General features: G+C 41.4%; 1 protein-coding gene and 1 long non-coding RNA gene across 2 annotated transcripts; one reads left to right on the top strand and one right to left on the bottom strand.

Annotated features, from left to right (window-relative positions):
- The first annotated feature begins 13,531 nt into the window (after positions 1 to 13,531).
- Positions 13,532 to 16,768, top strand: LOC120435012. Its single transcript, XM_039603721.1, has 8 exons — positions 13,532 to 13,625; positions 13,720 to 13,771; positions 14,591 to 14,688; positions 14,791 to 14,927; positions 15,011 to 15,076; positions 15,267 to 15,313; positions 15,476 to 15,624; positions 16,339 to 16,768. Exons 1-8 carry the CDS (start codon positions 13,532 to 13,534, stop codon positions 16,659 to 16,661), a joined length of 966 nt encoding a protein of 321 aa, XP_039459655.1. The 3' UTR covers positions 16,662 to 16,768.
- Positions 16,769 to 19,351: 2,583 nt separating this feature from the next.
- Positions 19,352 to 20,545, bottom strand: LOC120438805. The gene is made up of 4 exons (XR_005612162.1): positions 20,443 to 20,545; positions 20,267 to 20,310; positions 19,501 to 19,693; positions 19,352 to 19,394 (listed from the first exon to the last, which is right to left on the bottom strand). It is a non-coding gene; the product is annotated as an uncharacterized LOC120438805 (long non-coding RNA).
- Between the last annotated feature and the right edge of the window lie 317 nt (positions 20,546 to 20,862).

Raw genomic sequence — 20,862 nt, 5'->3', positions numbered from 1 at the left:
AATCTGATAATAACTCTGTAGGCCCCACACTGAGAGTCTGTGTGGAAAGGATGGAGGAGCCACTAATCTAACAGTAACATGGAAATCAAATCAATTATACTGAATATATTTGTTTCTGGGAAGAAAGTTTTCCTGTGTGTTTGAATCAAAAAGACATTATGTGGATGTTGATGTGAAAATGAGCTGATGGTGAATCTAACTGAAGATGAACTGCATGGGTTGATGCTTCATAAAGTGAAGTATATTCATATGCAGCCAAATGTTCATAATGGAATTTTCTATGTTAAGAAGAAAAGAAGAAAATGAAATGAAGCGATTTTGAAGCTAAAAGTCAGACACAGAGAGGATGAACGTTTATGGTTAGTTGCTCGAGTTCTTGCGATGAGCAGAGACGTCATCTGAAGACTCGTCCCGTGAGTCCACAGTTTGACAGAAATTCATAGAAATCCTATCAGGATAAGATAGAAGATCTTTATTGTCACTGTTACCAGAACAATGAGTAGTTTGGCATCTCTCCATTGGCAGCTTGTATCTGTTTACATTCAGATTCTCAGGATAATAGAAGAAGATAAATAAAGATAAGAACAAGTTTCAGAGGTACCTACACAGGGAATGTGTGTAATGCACAATAAATGAAGTATCTAAACAAAAGGATCTGCACAAGTTCTATACAGAAACAAATCTATAGATATATCTGCAGGTACAGTGTAAAGAGGAGGATCAGGTCTAGGGATGGGTATCGTTTAGGTTTTATCCGATACCGGTGCCAAACCGGTACTTTTGAAATGGTGCCGGTGCTTAAACGGTGCTCAAACCGGTGCTTCAAGAATGGAGAACACACACTTTGTCCAAAAACCTCTCATGTTCAGCTGTTTTTTTGTAAAAAGATAACAATGTTAGCCTTTTCTGCAGCTATAGGGCATATATGGTCTCACTCTTGGCTGGAAGCAGTGCTTAAACAATGGAAAAAACACAAACTTTGTCCAAAAACCTCTCATGTTTAACTGTTTTCCACTTTTTCTTTGGTCATTTTAGCCTTTTTGGCCAGGGTGAAGGGAGTATCTGCCATCAAACAAGAAGACAGCCGCATGTAACTGCGACGGTGTTTGCTAGTTCACCTTACATGCATTAATGTAATAACGTGGTTAGCGTACTCAACGTTAATTACACACGAACAACATGAAGCTACTCACGCAGAGGAGAACGGCTGCTGCTGCCATCATCATCCGTCATCATTTCTGCTACGCTGACAGGGCTAGGGGCCAGGACTCTCCTCTTTGGGTTTTTGGGGGATGTTGCTAACTACGGGTGCGATAACAGGCACCACACCCACAGTAGATGTGCTCGGTGTGAGGTCTCGCAGCAAGCTATCAAACACGGCGCATTTCTCGGCTTTAAAAAAAAACGCTATGCGGCGCCAGGCATTTCATCGGATTTGAGGTGTTACCTCCTTTGACAGTATCACAGTATCACCTTATCACTATGCTGAGTTTGCATATTTTGCTGTGAAGTACAGCCAGACTTTTGATCGCTTCGCCTTGGGCATTTTTAATCTGTAGCTCTGCTCTAAAAGAATGTACGTACCTGGCCCCGCCTACTATCCTCAGAAACGTAAAATGATTGGCTATAATCTAAAGTGTATCACAGCTCAGGAAAAAAAGCACCGAAATAAAGCACCGAAATGTGCGCTGCTTTTCGGTCTGGTTACTACCGTTTATGTCAGAACCGGTGCCATCACGGCACCGGATACCGGTACCCATCCCTAATCAGGTCAGTATAAGGTGCTCTGTGATTGGTGGGATTGCACATTGAGTAAGTGGTAGGAATGCTGGTTGCTGCTGTAAAAGAATACAGTTCTATAAATAGAGGCAGGAATTCTACTGTAATGAATACTGGTTAGAAATAAATCTAGTGCAAGTGTCCATGAGTGTTAACAACACACCTCTTAAGCCCCACGCCCCCGGTACCGGGGGCAAAAAGGAGGAGATCACGTTTAATCGGTTATAACGCCGGTTGAGAAATATAAATCCAGACATGTGTGGTATCCACAGAAACCTCAGAATCTCAGCTAAAATGTCATATAAACCATTTCTACAACCACCAAACACACCGAAAACAAGCCGCGATTAAACGAGCAGTTACGTAAATGCGCAGAAGTCCGCTAAACACACAAAACCAAACCAGAAATTCTTCAGACTTCATGTAACCGGTTAAAAATAGGCTGGTTAGCTTCCAGGGCTATCACTGACTCCACACACCAAGTTTCACCACGATCAGACCAAAATTCACTGAATTAGCCGCAAAAGAAGACCACAAAAACACACAGCGCGCGCAATGCGCTAAGACAGAAATTGGCTTACCGTCCCGATTTCCTCCGTTATTTTCGCCGGTAGCCGGTAGCCATGTGATAGCCGGTAGTTACCATGCCAACCTAGCCGCATCAGAGCCGTTTTCCGTCAACAACCTCCATTTTAGACCCACCTACAGACACGTGACTGGACAGACGCCACATGCAATAAATTTGGACACACGTGGGTTTTGGCATTACAACGTCTGATTGGTTGAAGTGACGTGAACGTGGCATCGTTACTTTGAATCTATTGGCTAAAACGATTAAAAAGAGGTGTCAATCATGCAAATTGACCAAAAGAAACCAAAGTTACAGCCCCTCAGAATTTAAAGGGCCAGAGGCCAATGAAGCGCTCTATGCGCACGGCAGAAAAGGACCATTGCATTTAAATGTGTGGTTAATTCTTCAAAAATATATTTTTAAAAAAAGCATTTTTAGGCCTGTTAATAAAATTTATTAATTTCTGCTCTTTAATACCTAAAAAAATAAACTGGCATGGTGTCCAATTGTGTGCCAAAATTGGACATTTTTGTACAACGTCTGGATATTCATGTATTGACAGGGCTGTAGTTTTTCACTGTTTTACTTTAGAAACACAAATCTTTGCACAGATTATGCTTATATGTTGGTTACTGGATTTCTGGAACCAAATATGAGCTGAGGCATATTTTTAAAAGGGTTATATGCTAAAAATTACAAAAAAAAATTAGGCGAGAATAAAATCTACTTACTTTTTCTGTGTTCCAGTCTCAGTAACTTTGACACAGTAATATCTGCTTTAATATTTACACCTCTGATTAAATGTCCCAAGTGTTAGCTTCATTTTGATACCAAGATTGTAAGGACAGAGTTTGTAATTGCAGAGAAATAATCAATTTAATTTAGGCATTGCATTTTCGAGCAGGAAGCTCAGAAACCCCCTTGGGGCTTAAGAGGGCTTCAGTCAGGGTGGAGGTAGAAACTTCTACTGAGTCTGTTTGTCTTTGTTGGACCTGTAGAGTTTACCAGAGGGAAGGTGGGAAAGTGAGTGTCCAGGGTGGAGGGGTCCTTGATGATGATGCTTCCTGCTGAAGGCTGCCAGTATAGATGTCTCTGAGGGGAGTTAGTGAAGTGCCGATTGGCCGCTCTGCTGCCCTCACCACCCGCTGCAGTTTCCTCTTGTCCTCCACAGTGCAGCAGTTGAAGCAGAGGGTGCAGCAGGAGGTCAGAAGGCTCTCGATGGTGGAGCAGTAGAAATTAATTAGCAGGCTTTGGGGCTTGACATTGCTTCCTGAGGAAGTACAGCCTTTGTTGTGCTTTCCCTACCTGGTGGGAGATGTTTGTGGACCAGGTAAGGTCGGCCGAGATGTGGACTCCGAGGAACTTGAAGCTCTCCACCCTTTCTACCTCCTCCATCAATGTAGAGGGTGGAGTGCTCACTTTGTTCTGCTGAAGTCGATTATCATGTCCTTGGTCTTGGCTGTGTTCAGATGCAGGTTGTTGTGGTCACACCATTGCTTCAGATGCTGAACCTCCTCTCTGTAGCTGAATCATCGTTGTTGTCCATCAGTCCTGTGATGGTGGTGTCATCAGCACATTTTATAATGGTGTTACTGGTGTGGACTGGAGAACAGTCATGGGTGAAAAGTGAGTATAAGAGGGGACTGAGGACACACGTTCAGAGTGAGGGTGGAGGAGGTGTGGCTCCCATCCTGACGTTCTGGGGTGTGTTGCTCAGGAAGTCCAGTATCCAGCTGCACAGTGAGCTGCTGGGTCCTAAGTTGCTGAGTTTATGAACCAGTTTGTGGGCTTGAACTGTGTTGAAGGTAAAGTCCACAAACAGCATTCTCACGTACGTGTTTCCTACTGTCCAGATGTGTGAGGGTTGTGTGAAGAGCTGTAATGATGGCGTCCTCTGTCCACCTGTTTGCCTTCTACAGACTGTAGCAGTGAGAGGTTGAAGATGGTGGTGAAAACCTCTGCTAGTTGGTCTGCACATGCATTAAGCTCTCCACCGGCTGCACCGTCAGCACCAGCTGCTTTCCTCGCATAGACTCTGCGCAGTGTGGCTCTGACCTGATGCTGCTCCAGCTGGATGGGGGCGTCGTCCCTCTCTGTAACGCAGGATAGGTGTTGGTGTCACTGTTTGTTGGTCAAAGCGGGCGAAGAACTGCTTTATGGTGTCAGGTGATGTGCGGGAGTTTGTTTGTGTGTGATTGTCCTTGTAGCCTGTGAGTGTCTTGATCCCTGCCACATGTTTCTGGAGTGGTTTGTGTTAAAGTGTTCCTCGATGCGCTGTTTGAATCTGCGTTTGGATTCTTTGATGCCTTTAGATCAGACGCCTCTTTGTAGGTTTGTTGGTCTCCTGATCTGAAGGCACTGCTCTCAGTAGAGCTGCACCTCACTGTTGAGCCATGGCTTCTGCTTTGGGAACACTTTGTCTTTGTTGTTGTTACACTCTCAGTGCAGATGTATGAGAGTACAGCAGATGTGTGGCCCTCCAAGTCTGTTCCTTCTGTGAATACACTCCAGACCATATTGTCCAAACAGTCCTGCAGGGTTGTGGTGGATCCACAGTCTAGTGTGGACTGTGTTACTTCTGGGTCTTAGAGACAAGGTTTGGATTTCTGAGGATGTTTCTGGGGATCTAGTTTTGGTTAAATTATAGTTCTGCATTCTTCATCATCATTTCACTTATTTCTTGGTGTTCACATCTCATTTATTTCCTTTCCTGATACAACTGTTAGTTCATGCTGGTTTAAATGAGTCCTAAACTTCATTGTATGTGACATTAAACATCTTAAATGTAACTTTCTGTAGCAAAGAAAGCTGCAGGAGCCCAGGTTTCATCTTCACACACATCAGGAGCAGCTGCTCCATCACAAACACCACAGAAGAAGAACAACACTGGATCAGATTTAATGTAACCGGCTGTTTTTATCTGGATTTATCTGACAGGGACAGAGTTCATGTTCATGGACATCAGGATAAAAACAGAAGATGGAAACCTGCCAGATTTGAGCTGCTCATGTGTCGTCCCTGGGCAGGTCACATGACTCTATCCAACACACAAAGACACACAGACACACAAGAAAAGCCAGAGAAACAAAGACAAATCCAAACAATCCATCATACTGAGTTAAAGTGATCACAGGTCTGCTTTGTTGGAGCCTTCAAAGTGTCACATGTGGACTGTTCCTTTATTACTACCACTGAAGGCCACGCCCCTCTGGTCATGTGATCATGTGGTTTGTAGGAACGCTCCTCTTCCTCAGAGGATCCACCTGTGCTTCCTCTCCTCCACCTGTTACAGTGAGGGAACGTCCTCCATGATGGAGGAGCTGCTGGAAAGTGCTGAGAGTTTCCTCCAGAGTGAGACCTCTGTCACAGTTCAGAGGATCTACGGCAGCAGAGACCTTCATGGACACTAAAAGCCTCAAACACACAACAACAACATCACACTGACTCCACTCTGACATCACTGATCAATAATCAAACAGACTCCGCCCCCTCCTCCACCTCCACCTCCACCTGACACTGTGAGAGAACAGCAAACACAGCATGAGGTGTACAGACAGCAGCAGGTTTCAGAGGTGTAGAGAAAGCTGAAGCCGATCAGAGCAGAGGACGGAGGCCACGTCCACACTGATACGTTTTCCTTCTAAAAGCTTCTTTTTCTCTCCGTTTTGGCCTCCACACTGAGACGGCGTTTTTGCTCAAGGAAAACTGAGCTTTTTGAAAAGGCAGTTTTCATGTTGCAATCTGGACTGCAAAAACTGAGCCCTTTGAAAACAACGATGCATTTTAATCATATGATGCAGTCACGTGACCAATTAAACTAAGTGGGTGGACGGCATTATACAGCAGTTCTTTTGTTTGCTCTCAGTTTTGACAGATTAAAGATTAATATCAGTTTATACCTGCTGCAGAGCTCCAGATAAAACTTTTCCTCCACATTTGGCAGCGAAGCTTCAAAGAGCCGGAAAGTAAATAAACGTCACATGGAAATGACTTCCTGTGTGAGGCTTCAGTGTTAGTGGAGCCGCTAAAAGTGGTGGATCTAAATCTGCACCTCAAAGTGCATTCACATACAAGTAGAAGGGGAGTGAGTGGGTCAGCGCTCAGGGCTCAGACACTAAGTTGGCCTTAAACACACCATTTATTTCCATGGAAACAGACACAACCAGAGATACAGGTTAAATCCCCCTATACAATAAAAAGAGTCTCAACACGCTAAAAACCCTGCTGGCAGAAATAACTCTACACTGTCAACACAAAGGCTAAACAAATGTTTCCATATGCTAAAATTCCCATAATGCCACAGTCCAGCCACACGCGGGCAGATGTTCCTTATCTGAAACAGGAGAGGAATTTCTCTTCCGGGATGGAAACCACGCCGGCCAGAAGAACAAGGGGGCGGGGCTCCTGTCGCAGACCTGTCTCCTCCTGACAGCGCGTCACAGTCCCGCCCCACTCCACACCTGAACATGGCCTCCGTCGTAGCACCGCCAGATGCAGGCAGAGGGACACCCCTGCCCTGCTGTGGATTGCATCGCCTCCCACTATGCTGGCTTGCACGCATTTCTTTTCCTCCTGCTCGCCTTTCGTGCGTCGCCTTCCCATCTCTGCGCTCACCATCCCCTTTAACAGGTCAGCCTGGCGGCTGATAGGCCGCCTCGGGGAACGCCCCCACCTCCACAGGTTCTACTATTGTGCGCTTAGTCCACAGTGGATTAAAAGAATGTTGTGCAACAACACTAAAACACACAATATCAGGATAAAACCTGATATTTAAATAAACAAACATAAATATGACAATAAAATCATGCAGGTAAAACCAACACTATGCACCAATGCACAGTCTGATCAAACTGTGTGACATCAGCATGTTTCAGACAGCTGTGACATTAAAGATCTAATCAAACTAATAATGAATCACTTTGTTTGTGCAGCAGGAAATGTTCAGGAGCTCGTCTCTTCCTTCCAGCTGCTCTGATGGATCAATAAACCTGTGATCATGTTGTAAAGTGAGTTTGTTTCTGCACTGTGTGAACTTGACACACACACTGAGTCAGTTTGTGGAGCATCCAGCACACAGTCTGACTGCAGCTCTGCTGGACCTGAGCGATCCTCTGATCTTCTTCTTTCTAATCCTGTCCATCCTGCTCACCTCCAACCAAACTCTCAGCATCTTCAGCTCTGCCACCTGCAGCTCCTCCTGTCTGTGTGCCACCGTCTCCATCACAGCAGGTCTCACTGCCATCTCCTCCTCTTCACTCTTACTGCTCTCCTCCTGTCATAAATCAGCCCTGACCTCCTCCTCATCTCTCCTTGTTTGTACTTTCTCTCTCTCCAGACTCTCCTCCTCACTCTCACTACAGATCAGAACTTTGTCTGCAAACATCAGAGTGTTCATCAGCACTGCAAACGGGCTCAGAGCCACCTCTTTGTGAGCCCACTGCCTGAGCCTGTGAGTATTTAGAAAGTAGAAGGACAGAAACTCCAGGTGTGGACGAGGCTCGTTGCATCAAAAACAGCTGCTGCTGTGATTCCTGCTGAAGGGGCTTCAAATAAGTGTCTGAATACTTCAGGAAATATGATGTTAAAGAAACAACCGTAAAGTTGTGTTTACAGTTTGTCATTATTAGAAACATTATCAGCCACAGGCTGAATGGATTCAATGGAGTAAACTGATACTGGTCCCACCATGACCTCTGACCTTTGACCTGCATCTACAGCACTGAGCCCTGACAGTGAGCAGCACTTGTTTCTTCAGCAGGATGTTTCCTCCCTGCTGCAGACGGTGCAGGTGGAGGTGTTTGTGTCTCCATCTGTGGGTATTTCAGGGTCAGACTGAGGTCTCCAGGTTACAGCAGCTTTCTCTCATCTTCGTTGGGTCTCTGTAAAACTTGTGTGTCTGAGTTTGTTCCTGATGTGTTCCTGACTCGTTCTTTGGTAACTAGTCTGCAGCGTCCTGTAAAGTGCTGCAGACATGTTGGATGAAGAAGAACAGACAGACTGAGCCTCCACAGTCGGCCATGTCTCACAGGCTTCCTTTCTTTGGGCCTCAGCATCAGCAACGTGTCTGCGGAGGATGTAGCTTTGAGTGACCACAGCTGCGTCTTTGTTGACCTTCACTTGAGGACGTGTCATTGGATAAATGAGTCTATTTGAAACTTCAGAAACAAAACTCAGATCAGAAAATGGGAGAAATTCAAAGTTTTGTTTGACACAATCAGCTGTTGCGTCTCGAGCTGCCTCACCTATAAATGTGGCTCTAAAGCAGACAGCAACAAAAGTCTGATTTTCTGTAGATCACAGAAATCAATGACAACCCCCCCAGAGCGTTCTTGTTGTGCAGCTCACTGCTGCTCTACTTTTACACCTGTGACATTTGATGAGAATCAGCCATCTGCAGCTCCCTCAGAGATTCTCCCCACAAAGCTTTTTGCCTTGTAAACCTTTTTAACGCTTTTCTTCAGACTGGAGTGTTCCAGCTTTTTCAAACATGCCGTTGTGGAAGCAAAGCTCAGCAAACCCAGCTTAGATCCAACATTACATCAACATTATAGATCAGTTTCTCTTTCAGCTCAAAGCTTGTTGAGAAGCCGCTTGCTGCCCACCTCACAGCCTGCTTGAAGAAACACCACATCTATGACCGTTTCCACTCTGGTTTGGGTCAAATGCATCCACTGACACTGCACTACTAACAGTAAGCAGTTATATTGTGATGTCAGCAGATGGTGGGAAATACACAGTCCTGGTCTTGTTGGAGCTCTCCTGCTCTGAACATCTGAAGCTCTCCACCACATGACTGAGCACAACTCAGGGAGGAACATTTACTGAAGCTGCTGCAACATTTCCTGTCAGCACATGATTGTGTGACAGTCAAGGAGCCACCAGAGGACACCTGCTAACAGGGCTGGGTATCCTCACTCATTTCTACAATCCATTCACTTTGAATCAGTTTGCCTCAGACAGTCAGAAATATTATCATTCATTTCCATATTTTCATATCTATAAAAGAAAGCTGACACTGTGAGACTTGATCAGAGGTGTGAGCATCACAGCAGAGGCCTTTGTGTCAAAGTCACTGAGGATAAAACAGAAGAACATGAAGCAGATTTTCCTGGCCTGGCTTTTTATAGCAGATGACCTTAAAAATATTCTGCAGTAGAACAAAAACACATGTGAACATGACCTGATGAAGTGAAGCAAAGTTACAGAGGTTTGATTACAGACACAGCTGAGAGTTTTGCATCATTTTACAAAGTTTGTTCAGTTTTGAGCAGCAGAAATGAGACTAAGTCAAAAACAACAACAAACCCAGCGGCCGACAGCGCCGTCAACAACGGCAGACTGGTGGGTAACAACAAGCCAATAATGCAGAAAACAGAGATTTTTAGATGAAACTGATTCTGATGCGTCTTTGTGCAGAATCCGTGTTCCTGCTCTCTGTTACTGTTTTAGCTGTTTGATGGTTGTTGAAACTGTGGGAGCTTTAACCTGAGATTCAGGCGTTTCAGCTAAAATACATTTATATTTAAAAATCGATTTACGATTCTAGAATTGGTTTCAATCACTAATCAAAACCCAATCAAATCTAATCACACTAATCAAAAGCCTACCTGCTAACCATCATACAGCTCCACAGCGAGGCATGCTGGGAAACTGAGGACACAGACAGAGTCCATGTGTCACTTTGAGATCAAACGTGGACACAGCTTCAGTTACACAATATCAAATATCTACATATAGAAATAAAATCACTGTGCAGGTCAAATAAATAAATACAATAAAGAAAGAAATAAGACGTGGTATAAGTGAAAAGTCTGAGTTCAGCTCGTCGGCTCACAGAAACACTGACTTCCTGTTATTAATGAGGCGGCTGTGGGAACAGGTAGGAGACTCCTGATTGGTTCATAAGGTGTGAATAAATGTGTCATGTAGCAGGAAGCAAAGCCACATCAGGCCTTAGAAGGAATTCATGAAAGTGTGAAGTCTGTCTGCAGTGCAGTGGAGTGATCTCCTCCCTATGAATGAAGTTAGAAGTCTGGAAGTTTAGGAAGCAGCTGCACGTCAGGAAGCACAAATGTGATGAGGAGAAGGCGTGGAGCGCTGTGTCAGGCTCTGCTGTGGAAACCAGTGAACTTTTGCATGTTTTGAACTGGAAGAAGAAGCAGGATGTGAACTTTGTAGGTCAAAACAAAGCTCAGGGTCACATTTGATCCAGTACTCGTGTCTCCATCAGTGTTGGACAAGTTACTTTGAAAAAGTAATTCATTATAGTTACTAGTTACTTCTTCAAAAAAGTAACTGATTTAGTAACTGACTTACAATACTCTAAAATTAATTAATTACTTAAAGAGTAACTATTGCATTACTTTAAAAAAAAACCTTTAACCCTCTGGGGTCAAGGGTATTATTGGCCATTTTTAACTACTTTTGATGTTTCCTCCACATTTTACCTTTAAAAACTTTTTACTTTGTCTTGTTTGGTATCATCCTTTGCAGAACAACCTCATGTGTCTGTTTTCATTTTGACAAACTGTATTGACACAATTGATCTAAAATCAGACAAAAAACATAAAATCAGAGTAGAAAAAGTTATATTTTTACTGTAACAACCACAAACATGTTTAATGAATCATATTTCATAACTTCAAATGCAAATATAAATAGTCAATTTTAAAATCATATGCACAAGTTTTGCAAACAACAAAGTTATTTGCATCCATTTACCTTTTACCCTTTTTTTAAAATAACCATTTCAAACTATTTAAAGAACAATCAGCTGTTCTTCAATAAGATGCCACAAATTATTTGTGCCACTCCAAATATTTCTGTCCACTATAAAGGAGAACATCACAGCCTGATACCTGCAGGTCTGACAGCAGCAGGTGTATCACTCCTGTTTCTACCCGTAGTACGGCGTACATTTTAGGACATCGTCAGGTCTCAGGAAAAAAGGTGTCAGGTATCAGTCTCACATGGAAAATTGTCAGGTATCAGACTCACATGGAAAATTGTCAGGTCTCAGACTCACATGGAAAATTGTCAGGTATCAGACTCACATGGAAAATTGTCAGGTATCAGACTCACATGGAAAATTGTCAGGTCTCAGACTCACATGGAAAATTGTCAGGTCTCAGACTCACATGGAAAATTGTCAGGTCTCAGACTCACATGGTAAATTGTCAGGTCTCAGACTCACATGGAAAATTGTCAGGTATCAGACTCACATGGAAAATTGTCAGGTCTCAGACTCACATGGAAAATTGTCAGGTATCAGACTCACATGGTAAATTGTCAGGTCTCAGACTCACATGGAAAATTGTCAGGTATCAGACTCACATGGTAAATTGTCAGGTATCAGACTCACATGGAAAATTGTCAGGTCTCAGACTCACATGGAAAATTGTCAGGTCTCAGACTCACATGGTAAATTGTCAGGTATCAGACTCACATGGAAAATTGTCAGGTATCAGACTCACATGGTAAATTGTCAGGTATCAGACTCACATGGAAAATTGTCAGGTCTCAGACTCACATGGAAAATTGTCAGGTCTCAGACTCACATGGTAAATTGTCAGGTCTCAGACTCACATGGTAAATTGTCAGGTCTCAGACTCACATGGAAAATTGTCAGGTCTCAGACTCACATGGTAAATTGTCAGGTCTCAGACTCACATGGTAAATTGTCAGGTATCAGACTCACATGGTAAATTGTCAGGTATCAGACTCACATGGAAAATTGTCAGGTCTCAGAAAATCTTCCTGCAGGTGGCGCTGTTGTCATGTCCCATCCAAATTGATTTCCAAATACGTCATCAACGTGTGACAGTGGGAGAGCGCAAGGTCATTGACCTCACCGGAGTTTTACCGCGGTCCAGGCTCCTAACGACACAAGGTAAGTTTAACTTTTTCTCCCTTTTGTTCATATTTTTGACACAGTTGTGTGATATTAAGTTGCGGTAATGTTGTGAAAGTTACCTATCAAAGAAGGAAATCTAGTTTTGTACGAAACCAAATCAGCACTATTCTTGTCTGGCCAATTCGTTCTAGCTAGCGACAGTGGTGGTGAAACGTGATTTAAATTTAAACTGTTTAGTAATTGTATATGTTTCAGCAAATGGACAAGCTGAAAGCTTACGAGCAGCCTGCATCCTTTCTCTCGCTGTTTTCTCTTTTCTATATTGCTACTGTTGAGATATTTTGTGATCCCGATATGTATTTTTCTGTTGTTGTTTTTAGACTTTTCTGCAATGTCATCCGACGATGATGAAAGGAGTATCCGACTCTGGCTGTTTCTTATGACTGTACCAAAAATACTTTTTTTTTTTTTTTAAAGAGCATTAAAAATAAATGACGAAAGTACAACTTATTTATTAACTACTGTTCACCTCTTTCATATTAAAGAAGTGTATTTTTTGCTACACATATTTTATTTGTGGGCACTGAATAGACGCTGCTTTTAGTATAATTGCCACCTAAAAGATTTAGTAATTTACTGGTTAATTACTTATGTTCAGTGTAAGAGGTGGGTGATCAATTAGACTATTTTTGTTACACTTAACCTTTCAAGATACGATGATAATAACATTGTTCAACAAAGGCTTAAAACAAAAGGAAATCAGCTGTGTACTCAATTCATATGGGCATAAAATAAGGTAAGTCTGCATTTCAACAGTTTCCATGACAACTCTCTAAAATTACAAAACATGCAGTTGTCCTTTAATATAATGCAAGTCTGTGTTGTCTTTTAACAGTGAGAGGCATCTGAGACGAGTTTTAAAACTTCTAGGGTTGAAGCGAAGATGCCCCCAACGACCTTTTACTGAAATCCACAAAGCAGTGGAGGTAAGCGTTAAAACATCAGTGCAAAAATACATATTTTCCTGAAGTCTGTGTTAGAGCTATTGTTGAAACAATAAATGTTATTTTCTGTAGTTATTTAAAAAGCCCATTCAATTAATTGTTTGTTTGTTTTTTTAGAGTGAGATGAAACAGTGGTCTCCTGAACAAGGAATCAGGGCAATGGTAAAGCGGGTAAGGGATGTCAGAGGAGTGCGGCCTTGTTACAGGTTGGTTTCCATAGTGTGTACTCAATATAATCAAGTATTCTCTTGTTTTACTGTTGAGCTCAGAGTAAAATCTATTGTTACTGTAGAGACGATGTTGCTAATATAATGAGGGATATGGATGCAAGTGGTCTTCAGAGGAGATCTCCTGAAAGAAGAAAATTCCCGTCGGAATTACATCAGCCGTGGTCCAAATGACACCTGGCACATTGATGGTATTTATTTTATCTTTTCAATTAACCTTCCTGTCATGTTTTGATGTTACTTCTGTCGAAACAAATTGTAATTTTTATTTGTTGTTTCATATAGGCAATGATAAACTGAAGTTCTTTGGAATGTGGATACATTTGGGGATTGATGGGTAGGTCTGAATATGGCATTCGCTACTTAATTGATTATATTCAGATATAGTACAAAGTTGCTTCAAGATAAGGATGTGAGGTAAACTGAGGTGTTATCTCTCCTGAGTAGTCTAGGGCAGGGATGGGCAACTCCAGGCCTCGAGGTGCCGGTGTCCTGCAGGTTTTAGATGTGTCCTTGATCCACAGCTGATTCAAATGGCTAAATTACCCTCACAACATGTTTTGTAGTTCTCCAGAGGCCTGGTAATGAACTAATCATTTTATTCAAGTGTGTTTACCCAGGGTGAGATCTAAAACATGCAGGACATTGGCCCTCGAGGTCTGAATGGGCCAAGCCTGGTCTAAGGGACCAAGATAAAGTATGAATAGTGAAGGAGGATTCAAGATGGCATTTTTTAAAGGTTTTATTTCCTGCTAGTCCATTTCAGACTGGCAGTTATTTCAGGGAGGGCCAAGAACAACACAACAAATAAAACATCCCTGATATAAAGTAAACAGAATTTAACTCCAAAGAAAATAAAATGTACAATTTACGATAACCTACCTAACCAACACAATAAACAGGAGAATACAAAACAAAAGGCAGCTCTCTCCTCGCATCAGTCTGAACACAGTCAAGGGTCACATTCAATTCCAAAGGCATGTAAGCCTACATAACTATGGCAGTCAAAATGGCCGGAGGAACCAGAAACAACGCCTAGACAGAATACAATGGAAAACCAGAATACTCTTGGGGAATGTAACAAAACCAAACATATTGCCAAAACATGATTAAATCATATGTACGAGTGGCCGCTTTTCAATTTCTCTCTTTTCAGATTTTCCAGGAAGGTTCTATGGCTAAAGGTGGGCACATCCAACCGCAAACAAAACTTTGTGGCCAGATACTTCTTTGAGGCTGTTCAAGAACAGGGTGGTATGCAATATACTTAAAAAAGGGGGGTTAAAAAAAGATTACATTTTGGTTATAAATTTATTTTTTCATCATTCACTAATTATCTTCAGTTTGTGTCTTTAGGCTGTCCTCAAATGATTCGGGGGGACAGAGGAAAGGAGAACCTTGTTGTGGGTCAAATGCAGATGGCATTTCACATGCGAGATCTTGGGAATCAGGCATGGAGGTGCTTCAGAATGGGGACATCAGTGCACAACCAGGTATGTCTTTAAGCTGGTAAATGACTATTTCTAAAGTAACAACCTGACAACAAAACTGATAATGTCATGTTTATGTTGTTTAGAGAGCTGAATGTTTTAACAGTATTTTAAAGCGGACATGGATTAAGAAATGGCTGACAACATTTGAGGTAAAGCAAATCTTTCACCTGTAAAACCTAATAACAAAGACTAGCCATCAAAATTGCGCTAAACATACGATGGATTAGTTTATCTGAAAACACTATGCTGGAATTTTTTTTTTTTTTGTACATCTGTACCTTTTCACTGATGAAATGCTCACCTTCACAACTTATGTCTTTTTCAAAACCACATGCTTAGGCCATGATGGAGTCTGGGATCCTTGAACTGGACAATCCTGTGCACATGTAAGTCAATATTTTTAGACATGAAAATGATCAAGCAGCAGTATGAAAGTATGTGGTCTAGGAATGCTTTGTTTTTGAGTACTGATTAAAAATTAGCTTTTACATATTCTTCCTCAAAGAAGCAGATGAACATATTAACTTTTTAATTATCCTTTTTCATAGCAACTGCTTGCAGTACTCACACTTGCCACTGCTTCAAAGAGACTTAAAAACGGAGCAAACAGTTTGGAACACCCATGACATCCGCAAGCAACGCAATGCACCAGGTCCATTTGGGAAACCCGACCTTCTGTTTACCTCACCACCTCCTGGTATGTCATTTGAAAGTCTGTGGGGTTTTTTTTCTTTTTTTTCTTTTAACTTTCATTAGTTTACTTTTACTTTAATATAGCACTCTTCACAGGATAAAAACCACAAAGTGGCTTCACAATTATGTAAAACAGACATATAACAGCACAATTGAACATACAGAATAAATACAATCAAGGAAACATAATGATGTAGGGCAGAGCATTTCATGACCTGGGAGCCACCGTTCTGCAAGATCTATTGCCTCTGGTCTTCTGGTGGGACTACTAACAGCCATTGATTAGATGATCACAGGCTGGGAGAGGGAGTGTGGGGTTCTATAAGATCAGAAATGTAGGCAGGAGCTTCACGATTCGAGCTTTGAAAGTCATTACTAAAATTTTAAAATGATTTTTCTAAAATATACTGGAATCCAGTGTAATGAGCGTAAAACTGTTATAATGTGCTTTCTTTTATTTGTCTTCCTAAGAAGCTTACTTCTGGTACAATCTGAGATTTCTGAATTTCTACTGTCAATACAAATATGGCTTCATATTGGCACCTTTAACTAAAAATTAATCAAAATGTTTGAGTGATATTTACATCTTTCAGTTTCTGCAATAACATCTGTAAAAACTGACTGCTTATTATACAGGTTGTAGAACAGCTTTATGATTATTCATTTATTTTTAACATTCCAAAGTGAACATCTTTTCAATATTGTCTTTCATTCGCAGGATATGGCAATGTGCTGCACATAGTTGACCCAGACCTTTTAGACTACGCCAAGCAATTAATCTGTGAGGTGGAAGAGCCTTCACTGGTAGCAAACCAGGAATTCAGAGACATGTGCCAGAACATTTTAGAAAACAGCCAATTTCCCTGCACACCTGATGGTTGCCTTGCTGCATACCTCATGCTAGTCCAAGAGCTGACAACTGCCATGAACAGAAATGCAGTTCCTACACCTTCTACGTTTGCAGAGGCAAATGACATATACATCTTTCTGAAGAGACAGAGGATGGAAGGTGCACCAGTAAACATTTCCAATGACCAATAAAATCATACAACATTGTTTGTTAACATTTATTTATCCTTGTTTACAATCAACAGGTAATTTGAAAACTGTCTGACCAACAAAATGTACAATAAAATGTTGAAAAACAATTGACAAGGTGCCATCTTTCATAATGATTCAGTGTTTCATTTAACACAACTTTTGTTAACCCTAATGTATAACATAATTAACATTGAAAGACTTTTGAACTGCAGACTGTAGCAACATTACCACTTGTAGCCATATCGGCTTGTAAGATCAAGGCCTGACTTGAGAAACTTAACAACATCAGATGCGGAAGGCCTTGAGTCTGGGTCATAGCTCACCAAACCACCAAGAAAACTGTGTTTGTCACTGAGATGTGATAGGGCATGTGGTGGGGTTTTGGTGGCCATTAGTGCAGCCAGTTCTCTTTGTTTTTAACAGTCCACGGAGCGGACCCGTCAGATCTCCAGATATGTGGCTCCGAGGGACCACATGTCTGTCTGGAACGAGGCCTCTTCAAACATCAGTATGCATTCAGGAGCCATGTAAAGATATGTGCCACCAGCTGGACCAATAACCTGGGCAGTGAACTTACTCCCTTGACGAAGCATCACAGTGTCTCTTATGTTTGCCATGCCCCAGTCTGTCAGGACTGCCTTCTTAGAAGGGTGGTGAACCTATAAGGTATACACACGAGAACTTATCAGGTTGTCTTAAATCTCACAAATGTTATCAAAACTGTCATTCCAAAGACCACAGCTCATAATTGAAAAAAAAACCCCTCAAAGCTTTTAGCACCCAGATCACCCAACCACTGCAGATTTATTCTGAGATTGTTTATTATACCTAACATTGAAATTAACAGATTGGATAATGATCAAACACGGTTTTATAGTCCTGTTCTTTTTTTATCCCCATTCCACTTAAGAAAGTGGTACAGACTAATAGAACAATAGAAAATTCAGTTTGTAAAGCCTAAACTTATTACAACATGTTTGGGAATTTTGTAGGTGTGCAACAACCAACATATTAAAGAAACAATGTAAGGCTTCCTACTTAAAAAAAAAAAAGTCCTTTATATGAATATACCAGAACAGTTCCTTGTTGAAATGTAGTGTTTAATAGACTGAAGAGAATAAAGTTCAATAAAGAAAAATTCAGTATGGCTTATGTAGAAATGTTTAGCTTATTTTAGAGCTTAGACATGTAGGAATGTTTAGTTTTTTAGAGTTTAGAAATATGTTAACTTAGAATGTAGAATTATTGTAAAGACACTGACACTGCCCTCAATGTAATAAAGGCCTGATTGTGTCATGAACTTAGAAGTAGATTTTATGAGGCCCTCCCCATTTGAGCTGTGAAACTAAGACAAAGAGGAGTTGATGTTAAGTGGAAATTCCTCAGGGTATACTTAGGAGGGGTTTCAACATTTGTGACTTGATAACGGTGGTCTGGAACGGAGATGGGTTTTATGACATCCGGGAAGTCACTACATTGAGAGACACACCTGCAGTGCTTTACTTTACGCACCCACACCACATGCACACTCACTCACGTGCATGAGTGAGTGTGCATGAGTGAGTGCATGAGTGAGTGTGCGCGCATACCTGTGTGTATACACAGGTATGCGCACATAGTCACTCACGAACACTCACGTAGGTACGTGGGAGCCGCACATGTATGTAGGCATTCACGTGCTCGCACACACACAAACATGTAAACATGGTGATTAGTTTTATGGCACCTCGTAGAGGGGTTAGAAGGGGGTCACTTATACAAAACTGCATGTAACGGACAAAGGAGTTGAGATCTGCAGAGGAAGTCCGGGGTTCTGTACATCTCCTTCTATAAGCTATAATCAATAAGTGTGTATTAATAAAAATATTGTTAATTGACTACTCTGAGTCCCGGTGTTTTTTCTGGAAGCCTGACGAATACACGAACTGTGGTGAAACTGCTTTTTGCAACACTTACCATGACATTTGCTGGCTTTATATCCTGGTGAATGATTCTCTGTGCATGGATGTACTCTACTGCCATGGATAAGTCCAGTGATATGAAACCGCATCATCCCCTTCAAGCTATCAAGACAATATATAATGGGACCTAAGACCAACAAAGTCAATGTTTGGAAGTGTCCATCAAAAATCCCTGATTGCAGTCCTCTTGTGAAACTGTAAGCAGAGGTGAATGGTGTGTGTGAGCAAGGTGGCCAACAAATCTGACTCAGTTACACCAGTCCTGTCTGGAGGACTGGACCAAAATCCCTGAAAAATATTGTAAGAATATTGTAGAAGAAAACCTAAAATGTCTGAACTCATCCATGTAAAAAAAGCAATTCTACCAAAATAGTAAAGAAGCTTATTATTAGAAAGTTAAGATTATTATTTTACTAAGTTCATACTTTTCTGGCATATGGCAATTAAAGATCATTTTGTAATTCTAAATGGTTGAAAACATGAGAGAAAAAAAAATTAATCAGTCTTTTATATGTTGTACACAAAGATGGTTTCAAGTACATATTTAAAGAAATGCCAGCAATAAGAAGTTCTGTTTTAATATGATGGTATTAAGATTATTCACAAAATGTATTCAATATAAAATTATGAGTATTGGTACCTTCACCAAGCAGCTGTCTGTGTGAAGCACTTGCTGCAGGGTTGCGCCATGAATGTATTCAGCTGCCAACAAAAAGCAGGACTCAGTGCGGCAACTGCCATTAGTCTGACGATGTTGGGGTGAGACAGTCTCCTAATAAAAAAAAAAAAAAAAAAAAAAAAAAAAAATAGAGGCATTACAGCTTGAGGAACAATCGATTTTGAAAATGAAACAAAAATAAGTGTGTCAAAGTTCTTACAGTGAAACATTTATCTCATGATGAATGTCGCTGTCCTCCATCCCTTGTTGGCCACACACGATCCTTTTAACAGCTGCTGGAGTACCATGAAAAGAACCTCTATATACCTTGCCAAATGTCCCTTCTCCCAGTAGATTGTCCTCGCTGTATGTAATTAAAGCCTCTTCCACATATGGAACACGTGGAAGATACACTTGGGGATAAAAACACAAAGTAACATACATTAACATACAGCTACTGCTAAACATTCTTCTATTAACTGCTGGATTAGTAATATCTAGGTTTACTCCAGGAACTTGAGTACCAAATAGTGAAGAATGAAAACCTTTATTTACAATTTTGTCTGATGATATGAGGTTAGCCCTAAATGCGAAATAATGCTTACATGATGGCGACTTTGGAGTTGTGTTGAAGGACTCTGCAAAATCTATCAAAAGCTCACTATTTCCAGCACCTTCAGATAGCTCTTCAGCTCCCTCCATAGCTTCTTTTTGCCTCAATAACTGCATGTGGTAACATGTCTTGGCTCACTGCTCCACCTGGACCTAGAGATGACCCTACATTTTCCTCCTTCCTTTGCTTGGACTGGCTTTTCTTTCTGACTTTCCCTGTTTCAAATTCACCTGAGCTGGATGTTTCTGGATGGAAATCCTATGAACACATTCAGCCAAGATATACTTTTTGCAGGGTGCACTGTGAAAATATCCACATTTATGACAATGATAAGAAATTAATTGGTCTGTTCAAAAAGAAGCCATGGTTTTACCTGTTCTGCAACATTTTGTCCTATGAGGGTTTCAGGAAGTTCATCTGCAGAAAAAGATGCATATTACAAATGTGCAATGACCAAGCATAGTAAACAAGTGTGTAAAGGTTGGAAATGTAATGCAAACAAAATAAGAAGTCAATTTTAATGATTTAGTTAGATGTCCAGGCATTCACCTAAACTGCAACTTTCATCACCACCCACTTTAGTTACAGGGTCTTCATCTGTAAAATAACACATTAATTGCAATATATCTGAATGCCCACCATAGTCCGTGTACCACAGGGTGGGCAATTCCAGGCCCCGAGGGCCGGTGTCCCTGCAGGTTTTAGATCTCACCTTGGGTCAACACACCTGAATCACATGATTAGTTCGTTACCAGGCCTCTGGAGAACATCAGGACATGTTGAGGAGATAATTTAGCCATTTAAATCAGCTGTGTTGGTTCAAGGACACATGTAAAACCTGTAGGGACACTGCCCTCGTGTCCACCCCTGGTGTACCATGTTCAATCACACAATCAAAAATATTCAATTTGGTTTGGGCAGGCACACACCTGAGATGGAACTTTGATCATCCAAACACACGACCTCTGT

The sequence above is a fragment of the Oreochromis aureus genome, linkage group 3 (genome assembly GCF_013358895.1).
Source record: "Oreochromis aureus strain Israel breed Guangdong linkage group 3, ZZ_aureus, whole genome shotgun sequence".
NCBI classification, from domain to species: Eukaryota; Metazoa; Chordata; class Actinopteri; order Cichliformes; family Cichlidae; genus Oreochromis; species Oreochromis aureus.
This window is presented reverse-complemented; position numbering and strand designations above follow the sequence as displayed.

Coding starts and splice junctions, on each gene's coding strand:
- LOC120435012 (XM_039603721.1), top strand. CDS start 13,532: ATGCAAGTGGTCTTCAGAGGAGATCTCCTGAAAGAAGAAAATTCCCGT. Junction 15,314..15,475: donor CTGGACAATCCTGTGCACAT/GTAAGTCAATAT, acceptor CCTTTTTCATAG/CAACTGCTTGCAGTACTCAC. Junction 15,625..16,338: donor GTTTACCTCACCACCTCCTG/GTATGTCATTTG, acceptor TTTCATTCGCAG/GATATGGCAATGTGCTGCAC.